Source organism: Buceros rhinoceros, unplaced genomic scaffold, assembly GCF_000710305.1.
Source record: "Buceros rhinoceros silvestris isolate BGI_N320 unplaced genomic scaffold, ASM71030v1 scaffold2373, whole genome shotgun sequence".
NCBI classification, from domain to species: Eukaryota; Metazoa; Chordata; class Aves; order Bucerotiformes; family Bucerotidae; genus Buceros; species Buceros rhinoceros.
Window position 1 is genome coordinate 14,887 of NW_010405214.1, and position 14,005 is coordinate 28,891.

The 14,005-nt window shown below is 47.6% G+C and overlaps 1 protein-coding gene across 1 annotated transcript in view; it reads left to right on the forward strand.

The window, feature by feature from the left end:
• Positions 1-14,005, forward strand: part of ADCK1 (aarF domain containing kinase 1) — a gene marked incomplete at its 5' end in the record, with an annotated part of 56,288 nt that overhangs the window by 1,765 nt on the left and 40,518 nt on the right. Inside the window, one exon of the mRNA XM_010133629.1 lies at positions 1,833-2,036. Coding sequence (XP_010131931.1) covers positions 1,833-2,036 — 204 coding nt within the window. The remainder of the gene's footprint in view (positions 1-1,832; positions 2,037-14,005) is intronic.

Genomic DNA, 14,005 nt, shown 5'->3' on the forward strand with positions numbered 1-14,005 from the left:
CTTTCCCTGTAATGGTCTGCACTCCTGGTGCTGTGACAAACTACTCGACTGCTCTGGCTCCCTCCCTCCCACTGCCTTTCTCTTCCATGGCATTAGTCCCTCCCTGCTTTTCTTGCTCTCTTGTCCTCTTTCACAGCTTTCTTTCCTTGTCCCCTTTTGGCCTGCTTTTTCCTCTGCCGCACACAGCAGAGGAGAGCAGGGAAACAGCGAGGGCAGAGGCTTGCTACTTACAGCAGGAGCTTTGAAGCTGTGTGTAAAATGAAGGACAATGATGTGGGAGACTTCAGGCATGCCCGTGGATGTTATTTTCTGCCTGTGTATTTGTGAGTGCTTTTGAGCAGGCAGTATGCTGGGGGAAGCTCACCCTCCTAGCATGAATTCGGCTGTGCATGGCCACCTAGGAAAGTGTGTGCATATGTGTGCATCAGGCTGTCAAGTCTCACACACTGAGCGTGAGACTTGCCCGTTAGGCTTTTTCCTCACACTCCCCAAGGCCTGTGTTCCATGCGCTTCCAGCCCAGCACCCAGTCTGTCCCCTGACACGTTCCCAAATGTGGGACAGTTGCCTCGCCTCGTGATGTGACACAGCACTGTTTTGCACAGAAGCCAAATATAGTTACTAAATCGGATGGACGGGAGGGTGCGTGTGGTGTTCATGTGCATTTGTGGTGGCGTTCCTTTCTGCCATGTACTTTGCGGCTTTTGGTAGAGTCCCTCATCACAGGATCTTGGGCAGATGAGGTCTGCTTTCACAGGATTTGACTTTAAATGACTTTTGACATAGAAGCCAGAGGAATTAGAAGCCCCCATGCAGATCGGTGTTAGCCATTAACAGAAGATGGGTGTGGAGTTTTTTTTTGTCATTGATTTGCTTGGATTTTTTTAATGTATCAGGGTAAACTTATCTGAAGTTTATTAAAGAATGTTGAGTATAGCTGTGTCCTTGGTAGGAAACTTTTCTAGTGAGGGTAATAAAGGCAGAATAAATCATTGTCACTGGAGGGTGTTGTGGCTGGTCTGTTCATGAGAGATGGAATGGACCTCAGGAGCTGAAATTCAGACCAGGCAAGTGGTTGGTGATGGGTTTTGTCATTTGGTGGATGCATCTTGGCCAATATGAGCAAAGCTGGCATGTCTTCTAATTCTTGGTTTCTAAAACCACTGTCACTGCAGACTTTGTTGGCAGTGTAAGCTGTAAGACCAAGACCTGGCTGGACTGGAGCGATGTAATTTCCCCTTGTAGTGTGTCAGAGTGAGTTGAGGAGGATGAAGGACTGCCCACACGCTGTCCTCCTCACTGCCAAACAGACATGTAGTTTTGATTTTTAACAGATTCTTCTTCCCAGTTCCTGGAAGTTTCTGGGGAAGTATCTGTGGTTTTCTTCTCACTTTAATTCACTGCACTAAAACTAAGCATCTAACATACATGGTTGTGGTCCTGACTGGTCTTTTGACAAGTGGTTCCCAAACTGTGCGTTGTAGTGATGTATCACAGTGACAAACCAATACTGCCATGTGGGTAGACGTCTTATTCTGTGCAAGGATGTAGCCATGGTCAAGCCAAAAACTAATGTGCTGTCACTGATCATGGCGCCCGTGCAAACAAGTGTCAAAGCCCCTTATTATCTGGAACATCTTGTCCTGATTCAGTCCCTCTAAATCAAGCCAGAGACCTAATACTTATCTGACACATCAGATAATGATGATGCCCCAAATCAAGAAGGGAAATCCCTGGTCTGTTTAAATACTGGACAAATAAAAGGCACATATGTGAGTATGTGCAGGTAACAGACAGCAAAAAGGGCTTGGCTGATGTTCTGGTCTCTCCGCAGGTGCACCTGCGCTCTGCTGAGCGCCTCCGGGAGCTCTGCTGCGCCAACCGAGGCACCTTCATCAAGGTGGGACAGCACCTGGGAGCGCTTGACTACCTGCTGCCTGAGGAGTACACCCGCACCCTCAAAGTGCTGCACAGCCAGGCTCCACAGAGCACCAGGCAGGAGATTGAGCAAGTTATCCGGGAGGATCTGGGCAAAGAGGTAGGGGCAGCCATAGCCCCTTAGCTTCTTGGGCTTCAGCAAGTTCTGGACAGCTAGAGGAAGGAAAACAGGAGCAAGGAAGTCCGTCATGGTTGCAAGAGATACCAAGTTGCAAGAGATACGAAGGGGCAATATCTCCTCCTTACCCATGGAAGAATACCCTGTGAATCTTCCCTGTCCCTTGATGGGCATTATTGGCAAATTTAGGAAAGGAGAAGATGACAGAGGATTAAGGGTGTGAAAGCTGCCGGGTGGAAATGGCAGGACTCAGTGGAATAGTGTATTCCAGAAGATATGTCAAGACTAACAGGATTGCTGGAGGTCAGGATGGAGGGCCATCTGCCACACGGAGGAGTGGGAGCTGGAGATATTGATGTTCAGGACAAAGATATATCACCAGAGCTCTGTGAGGGATGACTGCTCTCCCCTGGCTGCACTAGACCAATTCTAGCTAGCACTGACAGACCTTTACTTTCTTGAGCCCCTAATTAACCCACAAACAAAATAATAGCATAAATCACCTTTGGTGTTTGCAGTCAGGTAATGCAGTAGCCCAGGAGTCTGTATCACCATTAACCCTCCACAGCCTACAGCCCTGAGATCAGAGATAGGTGCCTGTGGTCATTAGATATAAAGGAAGTAACTGTAGTATTTGGAGAGGGTATTTTGCTACTTTGCATCTTGCCCCTTACAAGAAGAGCTCCGCTCACACTCCAGCCCAGGTTGAGGAGAGGCATTTAAAAGATCACAACTGACATGGTGAGAGGGAGGCAACAGTAGAGGAGGTCCATGTGAGGGGAAGGAAGACAGGAGGCTGAAGAAGGGAAGCAGTGTGTACATCTGTTGTTGCTCATACATAAAGGTTTGTGGGGCTGTTTTGGGTTCTGGGCAGCCTGACTAGGTGGTAAGGAGGTATGGGGGCAACATGAGGTGAGAAGTGACGTATTTGCATCTAGTGGGTACATTATGGGCAGATTTGAATGGGGTGGTCTGCCTATGTGTAGATGTATGTGTGTAGATGTATGTGTGGTCTGCTTTATGTGTAGATTAAAAGTCTAGGAATTATCTAGTTAGGAATTAGTATTTCTCTGCAGTTTAATGTCAGGGTTAATTTCAGCCCCTGACCTACAAGATGCTCCCCTTTCTCAGCACTGCATCCTTGTAGCATGGCTGGTGTCATAGCTGTTTCATAGCTCAGTGGATAGATGGAGCAGGGCTGGCTGACTGCTCCCTGCAGACCCCTGCTACTCCATGGGCCTCCCTCTGGCAATCTCCCCTCTGCAGGAGCCGTGGAAAACCCCCCTGTGGTTAGCTCCCTTTGAATTACCACAGCAGCCACCCCACCTCTGGCTCGGTTTGTGTGGCGTGTCTCAGAGGCTGAGGCAGGTGCTCAACAGTGGGTCCTTTTCTGTCAAGTACGTGTTCAGCTGCCACTGATCACCCTGGTTTCTTTCAGCTTTTCTGGAGCTAGATGAACCCTCCATGCCTCACTGATTCCTGGCGAGGCGGCTCGAATCCAGTCTCCACAGCAGTCTTTCTGCTTAGCATTCACTTCACCCACATGGGCAGTGCTGAGCAATATTTAATTTTCAAGAGACAGAGGGAGGAAGGAAAAAAAGACAGGAAGAAAAGGATAGAGAGGAAATGCTAATAAAAGAAAGAGAACAATGATAAAAGAGAGAAATGAGGTGAATGACGTATAAAAATAAAGGAACTGGTGAAACTGGGAAGTATTAAAAGCTCGGGTAAATGCCCGTGTCCATTAGTTACCGGTACCAAATCAAGGTATTTAAAAGCAAAATGGTTTTGGGGAACCTAATGCACCGCAGCTGTCTTGGCTGGAGTCCAGAGATTTTAATAGGTTTACTTTAAGAACAAATTGAATTCCAGTGTAGCTACATCCTCAGTACATTTTAAATACGACATACTTAGCTGAAATACAGATCGCAGAAGGGCAAGGTGGAGTGTCAGGGCAGAGGAGAGTTCAAAGAGGGATCCTGCAACCTTCCCACTTGGAGCCAGCATCACATCTGGGAACTTGCAGATGAATTCAAACAGAAGAGACAGTGACTGAACTTTGCCAGGGCGTCTAGGCCTAACGCTGCTGCTCTTGGAATTCAGTTGGACAGTTGCTCTTGGACTTTCAGTTCCCCTATCAGGTGCAAGAGCAGGATTCTCAGATGAATCTCAAGCGTAGGCAAGAAGTAATGACGTACGGTTTGGGTCAGTGCAGAACAAATGGGAGGAACATCAACTGGCAGTACAGAAATACCTAGGGAGCAATGTGACAAGCTGACAAATTATGCAAGAGCTTGCAAAAGGGCATGAAAATAATAATAATAATAAAAAAGCCTATTTCACATATAGAAGCATTGTATCTTCAGTCAAGAAGAAATAGTCTGTCTTCTGATGCGGCCTACTGCTGAGAATCTTAGCAGAAGCTTGGGTATTTGACAAATGGGGTGGTTTTGTGGGAGAACTGGTGTAAGCAGGAACTGATCTGTGAGCAAAGACAGAGGGCTTGTGAGCAGGGTTTACAGCAGTTCAGCCTGGCTCTGTTGTCTCCACACAGACTTGCATGCCACCCTGCTGATGGAGAATCTCCCATTCTAGGCCAGTGTTGTGGCTGGAGACTGGGAGCTGCAGCGTGCAGGTCTGCTGCATGAGCTAAGGGACTGATTTAAAGGCAAACGGCACGTGTGCGATCTGACACAGAGGGAGAAGCATTATATGCTGACTGACTAGTGGGTTGCCCTGTCGAACCCTGTTTTAAGTCTAGGGGGAATCTCTGTACATATCAGGGATCTTTGGGATAAAAATAATCGATAGTGAGTAAATGCTGCTTTTCTAATTTCAGGTCAGTGATTTGGCTAAGTGACGGTGGGGGCTGATCAGCCTCTTGAGGGTTGTGTGCAAGAGGCTGATGTGGGGCACAGGATTCTCAGGGCAACATGAGTAGTAGCAGTGAGAGAGGCTTCACAAAGAAATCTTTACAGTAACTCCCAGAAACGATCACCAGCAAGATCATAGAGTAAGAGTCTTTTCGGGAGACAGGGGAGATACCACAGTTTGGGTTCGTTCTGCATGTATTCCCTGGAGCAGTTGGGAAAAGCTGTGCACATAAGAATGGGTAATGAGGTATGATGAAAGAGTCTCTCCTCCCTCTATTTTCATATTCCTTGCTTGAACAAGGTTCTGAAAGTGAAAAGGTGTGAAGCTTAGAAAATGAAAGTGAAACAAGTGTGTTCCCTACCCCACAATTTTAATTTTCTCTGCAGAGCGATTAATGATGCAGGGGAAGATAGCTGCTTCAGCTAAGCTCTCTAACTCAACAAAGTGCATGCAGAGCAGAGCCAGGCAACTTTGGTGAGATGTGGACACCAGACATTTATGGACATGATGAGGGCCTTTGGAAGATAAATCTTTCGGAGTAGCTGCACCTTAAAAGCACAAAATTGTTGTGCTTAGAAACTAGAAATGATGGAAGAAGTGTTTTGCCAGCGCTGGAATTAGGGGCATTTCCTCCCTGTGGCAGGTCTATTGGAAGGGACTGGCTTGTGGTTGTAGGATACAACTGTCAAGGTCATGCCAGTTTGGTTCCAGAGCAGAACTGCAGAACCCAGGGCGTTATCTGAGTTTGGCCAAGCCAGTTCCACCTGCAGCCCTTTGGTGTCTCTTGGAAAGGCGTCCTGTAGGTCCTTCTGTGTGTGATTTCTATGGACAAGGTGCTCAGAGGACCGAATTGCTCATTGCTGAGACTGGTCGGAAACTTCCACCTTTCAAAAGTACATCTGCTTCTCTCTGCTCTGATCAAGGCCATTCCAGAGTGTCCCTCCTCATAAGACCGAGTTGCTACAGAATGGCCTGGCAGCTTTTACAGCCCTGCTCTTCCAAATGTCCTTGGTGCCTTTCTGTTATCTGGCTCCAGTACTGTCCACTGCAGTCCCTACCATGGCTCTGTGATTCTTGATTCTGTGCTGTTGAGCAATAACACTGACTTTAGATACTGTGACACCTCCTTGCTTCACTGTGTACTCCTGCCTGTGCCCTCTTTTACCTCTTTCTAGTCCTAAAATACCTCCTCGTTTGCAGCCGTATTGCACCTCCCAGTAGGCCACAGCATAGCTCTACCCACTCAGCACCACTGTAAGCCTTCTCCTGTGTACACCAAGACGTCACTTTCCAGAGCCTATTGCTCCTCAACTTCCAGCTTATTCTCACACATTGGCATTTTGTAATCAACTTTCTGACCTTTTCCCCAAGACTCCTTATTCTCCCTCTTGGTGTATTTGTGTACTTCATACTCTACTCAAGCTTTAACTCATGTTGGAGGTAATTTTTCATGGTGGGAGGCACTCCCTCCCAACCCATCACTCACCACTGTCCTTTTAGAAATATCCCAGTTCCTCCACCTGTGCTCCTCTCTGGCCGGTTCCCATCAGGCTGGTTCTCTGGTCCCTGCTCCTGTGTCTGGTTTGAGGTTGTGCAGTTGGGGTTAGGGTAAGGATAAAGATAACATACCCATGAGACCAATGTGATGCCAAGTAGGGTTTTTCCAGTGCAGGTGGGGCACCTGTGTGGTACAGCTGCCCAGGTGCTCTGTCCAGGCTGTGTCTTCGCCTGGGGGATGAGGGGCCGGTGTAGGGTGCAGCGCCGGCCTTGCCTGCCGTAAGAGGGTCTCCTCTTCTTCCTTGTCCCTTGACTTATCCTTACATCTCTGGCCTCTTGCTAATAGTTGTGAAGCTGTCATAGAAGTGAGTGGAAATTGCTGAAGGTGAGCAGTCCCGGAAGCTATTAAGTGAGGGATCCAAAGAAATCCTGACTGCAGGTATCCACATCTACATACATGCTTCTACCATTGTTGGTGAGTTTGCTGCCCTCCAGGAAGACTGAGAGGCAAAACAGGCTCCACAGGGAGAACACATCAGTGATTGAATGTGTTGGTTCCAGCGTTTGCTTTGTTCAAAGCTGGGAGAAAGGTCTGAGGCAAGCCCAGAGGTCAAGGCTTGTCTCTGTGAAGCCAAATTGTGTAAAGGACTTAGATAGATGGAAAGGCAGTCATTCGGAAGGATGTCAGTCCAGCTCTGCTTTGTGGGAGTGCAGGTAATGGGAAACAGTTTCTAATTGCTTGATTAGCCAGCACCTCCAAAGAGACCATCCTTTTCATCCGCAGTTAATTGTGGCTTTTACCTGTTTTCAAGGACTGGTTTGCCATTGCAAGAAGCCTCCTGCAGCCATACAGTAATGGAGCTCGCTGATGGAGCAGGGCAGGATAGGTCAGTGGTTTGACTGAGACTTGTAAGCAAAGCATGTGTGGTAGAGGAACCTCTTGTGCTGTGGTTTGTGAACCAGGATGCATTTTCACAGTGAGGTCTGGAGGACCCAGCCTTAGGTTAAAGGAAAGGGCTTTCTTCTCCTTGGATTACTGCTGTTGTACCTGCCACGGCACCAATACTGTGCGGTAAGAAACAGATACTTGTTGTCTGAGAAGTCATTGTCCCTGCAGCAAAATTGTGGCTGAGAAAGATACTGCCCTTTGTCCTTCTACTTTAAATTGCTCCCAAGGTTCCCAAAGTGTTTTCTAGGTTGTGTACACGAGCGTTATTCATCCGGTGTTGAAATGTACTCATATACACCTGGAGGCATGGTCACTGCAATGGTGTGCAGCAATCCCACGTAGCCAGTTAACAGGGAGGGACAAAAATGGTGTGCCCGTTTGAACCTGCCATGGGAAAGGTTTGGAATGGACTGCAGAAAGGTGCTAATCCCTACAGCAAGAGACTCCCCTGCCCTCAGACTATGGCAGCATGAGAAAAGAGAGGGAATAGAAGAGACTCCTCTCTTTACTCCTGTTTCTGTGTGCATTCTTGGTATGGCATGGCAGCCTTTGCTGTGCCGGTGACAGGGAGAAGGACAGACTGATTCCCTTCCCTCTGGAACTGTTGATTAGCATTTTAAGCACTGGCAAGACATACTCCTGATTTTCAGAACTATTGAAGCAGTGCTCAGCCCTGTGGGAGAGCAGTTAGGCCTTCAGTAGGATGTTGGGTATCACGCTGTGAGTCCTATAGCATCTAAGCTGTTCTCAGGGGAATATGAGCCACTCTCTGTAGCTGGCCCCATACGTTGCCCTAGAGAAGATTAATTTAACCCTGCTAGGTCAGAAGGTCTTAAGGTCACGATGCTGCAGATCCTCTTATGGCCCCCAAAAGCCTCTTCCCATGCTGGCAATGTCGTCTAACCCATCCAGGATGCCAGGACCCTGGTAGGTGCCTGCTCCCTCTGGTGCTGGACAGCCTTGTGGTTGAGTGTTCTGCCTGCTGGTGTGTGGCAGTTAGTTTGTGGTTGCTCTCGTGGTTGCTTGGGGCTGTGGGACTGATACTGAATGGCTCTGCTGAGCACCTGTGTCTCCCATAGCTTGTCACCCTGGTTCTGTCCTTACGTACCCCACTCCAGCAACTCTGTGCTGGGGTGCTCTGTGAAGTTGGCCCTTGTGTACATCAGAAACAAACACAAGCAAACAAGATTTAAGTCAGCAAGAACCTCTTCTGCCTGCTGTGAGTGTTACGTCCGTCACAGGAAATCTCCTCTTCCTGCATGACGTTACCCACCCTCCATTACCTGCCAGAGTGGAAGCTGGTCTGTGATGGCCATTACTCTGGCAGTGTGAGGGGCTGGGAAGTGGGACTGTAGGATTTGGCCCTTCTCCCACTCCCCCAAGCCTCTCTCAGTAGGCCCATCAGGGCTTCCAAATAGCTGTCAATAAAAACCACATTTTTATTAAAACTATAATGAGGAATAAAAAAACTTCACATTTTTTCAATAACTTGGGATATAAAAAAGAGATTTTTATCAATTATGAAAAGGATTTTGGCCATAAAAAGGTAATTTAGAGAGTCTGAGATGGATGGTGAATAGTATTAATGTCACCCAGAACAAATGGACCTGCATTACTCAACTGGAAGGCAGGAGCAGTTGCCTATGCATGTCCCGCTGCTGCTGCAGCCTCCCCTCTGTTCTCCCTGCCCCGTCTCTGGTAAGAGGCTTCAGTCGCAGGCGGATCTCAGTGTGGCTGCATCTACATCAAGACCTTGCGTGGGCAGCAGCTGCCCAGAACCGCTGCTTCACTGCCAGGGGCATACAGGGAGAGCAAACGGAGCTTTGTGTCATTCAGATGGTCCACCTTGCTTTGTGTCCCTGCTTGCTTTGTTTGCAGGCTCCAGTGTCACTGACCCTTAGTGTCATGCTGAAGACAATCTGGGGACCTTACTGCCAGGGGAGCTTTGGGACAGAGTACTCCCTCCTTCCATGGGTTTACTCTCGGCTCACAGCTCCTGGGAGAGGATCTGGCTGAGTCCTGCTCATGGCAGCCTCTTCCTGGGTGCCCTAAGCCACACTGCCGAAGAGGGGGAAGGTTTTGTGGATAGATTAGATGATAATCCCCTTTGGATTCCTTCAAGTTAATAAAATTTACAATACAGGTTGGTCAGTGGATTTTCTGAAAGATTTTTTGGAGGGCCTTCTACAAGGAAGTGAAAAATTTGGGGAATGGCCTGCTAAGATGCAGTTCTCATCTGCGTGCTTGGTGACATTTTTTTCTTCAGTTTACAAATTCTTTAGGTGCCTGGGGGTTAGTGTATGACATACCTGCACAGAATTTCTTGGCTCACAGTGACTTGTGTGCAGATGGTAAGCTCTCTTCAGTAGCATTTTTGCAGAGTTTTGATGACACCTGAAGTGTTGCTTTGGTGCAAATAAACCTCGGCTGGCACGCACACCACAGCTGTGTCAGGCTGCATTCGGTGTCCACGTCTGCAGAGGTGGTAGATGTGCTGCACAGCACTGCTCTAGCCGTTGGCAGAAACCACCTCTCAGCACATGGGTAACCCTTCCAGGTCCAAACAATCACTGGAAAGTGTTACCTGTCATGAGCATTAATAGACCTTACGTGGCCTTCTTGCGTCTTTTTTTGAACAGGGCGTGTGCCCCATTTGCTCCGCAGTCTCTGTGCATTTATGACGCAGCGTGGCCTGGGAAGGGGCAGAAACACTGAGCTGCCGTGTGGAGGGATTGGCTTCTCTTTCAAAGCCTGCTGCTGATAGACTCAGAAGCATTCTTATTTGCTGCTCTGATCTAGGCTCAGGCTGAGTTTAGCATTCCTGATTTTTCTCTGAGGAAGCAGGGAATCCTGTCATTTACCTGCCCACTGATCTTTTGATCTTTTGATTCTGCCTGGTTAAAATCTCCTATTTCCTTTCAGAATTTTAAGTCTGCCCGGTTTCTTGGCTCTTGACCTATTGGGAACGTGAAAACAAGATGCAGTGATTCTGGTGACCTTTGCCAGTAGGTTATTTGTGGATGAAACAAATGACATAAGATGAAGTAAGAAGTTACAGGGCCTGACCTTGACACACCTGCATTTTCCTAACACACAGAATAGACTCATAGCATTTTTATGAATTTTTAAGATGTACAGTGATCTAATAAGCTCTGATTTATGGCACTTCTGGGACCTGTCTGAGACAACTCCTCATTCCATGGAAGAATACTGAGCCATAGAAAGCACTTCAACCCTGCCTGCTTGTTTTCTTCCCTGTGAAAAAGATGCTATGGGTGAGAATACTGGAAACTCTCCTCATGGAAAGCCTCACGCTCAACATACATTTGTATTTTGAGAATTGGAGATCTAAGGGGTCTTAAAGGTCTTTCTACCATTAATGAGTGAAGTGTATCAATCCCTAGTTGGCAAGCCAGCCTGAGAGAGAGGAAGTTTTCTCACGTTGCCTTTGGAAATCAAGTTATGTTTGTGAATGTTAAGCACATTTTGCACTTCTTTTCTGTAAGCACTTTGCAGTGCTTTGGTTTTACGGGATGCGTGGTTCGGAGCAAGCCTGTGAAGCTGTGTGTGACAACTGAAGCAATAAACTCATATGACCTATTGCTTGTGCCAGGAGAGCTCAGCTGAAGCAAATCCACAAATTTCTTCCTTAAAAAGCTCACATAAACACTCCATCTCAAACTGGCAAGTTCTTGGAAGAGGCTGTTCAGCAGCAGTCCTTCCAAATTTCGAATGATTAGTAGAAAATTTACATTAGTTGGCTCATTTCAGATAATGAATGAAACTGAGATGGTATCAGTTGTGAGTGGAGAACAAAGCTAATTTTGCCAAACAACTTATTGGATGTAACTGATTGGTTCAGGTCTATTAACTGTTATTTCCATTTATAAAGGAATGCTGGAAGGAGGCTAGACCAATTAAAATTACCAGGGCTTGTTGAGAGGGGTTATACTAAAGAAGCCTGCCTGTGTAATTTTTGCTGCCTTGTCCTTTGTGAACCGCTAGTGTCTTTGCTGTCTGCCAAGAAAACCTCTAAGCCCATGCCTTCTGTCCCAGGCTGTCTTTTTTTTTTTTTCTTTCTATTTGAAAGAGCTGTAAGGCTGGTCCTTAACGGGCGACCCTGTCAAAAGCCTTGGCTAATTCCTTGCAATCATCAGGACCAGCTTGGAAATTACAGGTTGGCTGCTTCAAGCTAAGCATTTCAGACACTGGGTGGTTCTCAGTGAGTGAGCAGGGAGGAAGGGAAAGGTGATGGGCTCTGCTGGTTCTGTGGGCCTTAGCTCTCTGTTGACTACACAACTACCCATCCAGGGTTTGGCTTTGCGGACGAAGATTTGGGAAGGGCTTTCTCACGCTTACTGCAGCGCGCTGACGGCTGAAAAGGCCAATGTGGGATAGGCAAGACCGGTTGCAAAGAGCACAGCAGAAGGTCTCCTTGGGTGGTACAGTCGGGGCACGGTTCTTTCTGCGCTGCCTTTTCTCCTCAAACACAACTGTAGCATACTGATAACAGTGTGTTGGACTGAGCATCTCCAGTGACTTAGTGTCTTGTACCTGATGGAGGAAGAAGTGCAGCCTGATGAGTAGCAGGCTCTGAGCACCTGTCTCCTGGCTTTGCTCTCCTCAGGGCATGTCAGGAGTGGACCTCAGTTCTCAGTCCTCTTTTGGTGAGGTCGCTACCCTGGTTATTACAAGGTGGTTTTTGAGATGGGTGCCCCTGCTTATGTTAGATAGAATCCATCAAACCAGGACACTGTTGTACCTCATCCACAGAAGTCCAATGATTTTGAGCTATAGGGAACACAACTAGATAGCAGTGAGTGTTTAGAGGCTCCCTGTCCTGTTCCTATTCCAGACACTGACTCTATTGCTCCATTTGTTTTTGAGCTGCATCAGCCCTAGGGAGGGGGGTAGGGCAGTTGGATTCTGGCTCTAGAATTGTTGTGCATTGCTTAGAAATGCATGTGAATTGATAAAAATTAACCCCCTACCTTTGTTTCCTTATCCCACTTTTCTCCTTGTAACAACCTCTAGCAGTAGACCCTGGGGGTGCCCAAGGAGAACTTAACATTCAAGGTGGAAGACAAACGAGCTGTTTCCTGCTGCACCCTGGACTGGCAGCCCTTCCCTTTGCAACGCTTGTCACCCTGCAGTGGCAGCGGCAGTGCTAGGCCTGTAAGTGTAGTTGATTTATGTTAACTGTTGAAATGATAATGTTTAATCTGTAAAGTGCTAATCTATTTTTTATGTTGATTATGAATAGGCCAGCTGTGTCTACTTTCCTATTCATAGAGTTTAGTGTACAAGCCCATTTCACAGGCTGGATTTGGAGGGTGATTTACATGAGAGCAGACATTGCTTTAAGGAGAGTAAATCAGCTGAGTTACACCACTGAACCAGGGTCCTGGCAGCCCAACAAGAAGATCTGGGGGCAAGGGAAGAAACATGGGAGGAAAAGGAGGAAGAGACAGATAGTAAGTAAACTGTAGAAGGAGCAGATGGATCGCAGCAGAGATGTGAAAAGTAGGGGAAGTATAGGCAAGAGAAGAAAGGAAAGGTTGATATTCAGAGGAGAGATTGACAAGAAGGAAGCGGGAAATAATGTGGCTGGCTTAGCACAGGACTTTCCTCTCTGGATCAGTGCAGAGAGCTCTGGGCTCTAATACAGTGACTTCATATCCCTTTCTTGGTAAGAATTCAGTTCAGGCAGAGCTGCTCGCATCTGCCAGGCTACATGTACTTTGGTGTCCGCCTCAGATCCGCACTCCTACTTCCCTGTCCGATTACTCTAGGGCAATGCTGTGCTTCAATAAAACTTTGTCATGCTTGCATTGATGTGACGGTGACCAAAGCCTGAGGAAGGATCGTAGCAGGACAGAATCCGTCTGGGACTGGGCTTTGCCCTCTGCATGTTTTCATTGTAATGTGCCTCCGTCCACCCTGACAATAGGCTGCTGGATTGTGCAATGCTGCTTTTATCATTTCTGCTCTCGTCCCAGGCCTAGAAACACTTTCCCCTCATTCCTTTCTGAGGAGAGACATAAAAGCATTCCACGTAGTACTCATGGGAGTATGCCTCTTTCTCTCTCCATTTTAGGAATTGACGATTCTGTCAGTGTAGCATATGCTTACATAGTGCTGTCCTGCCAGGCAGGTACACTGCAGTGCAGCCCTCCCCTCCCCCTTGCACACCCTGCCTCTGCACACGCACACAAACGCCTGTGCTGACCCTGTTCCTCACTTGCCTCCCTGGGGATGGAGGATTTTGCCTACTGTTCCCCACACAAGCTGTGCACACAAATGCACTGCCATTCCTCCTCCTTATCTAGCTGTGCAACCCCCGGCACAGCTTTGCTTGCTGATTAGATGCTTGTAGCCCACCTCTTTCAAGCATATATGCCTAGACATCCCCTCACCACTCACTGTATAGTCACATAAACCTTGCCATAGAAGTTTTTCTCCACCACCCTCCTATGCTTCTCAAAGCCCACAGGCTTTCAAAGCCAAATCAGAGGCATTTGAGATGAGGCACAGGTGATGTGTGTTCCCGAAGGTCCCTGTATATCCTCAGGCTCTGGCAGCTGGTTATTTCTCACAGGACTGCTGCTGTTGTGCAGTCTTCCTGCTGGCC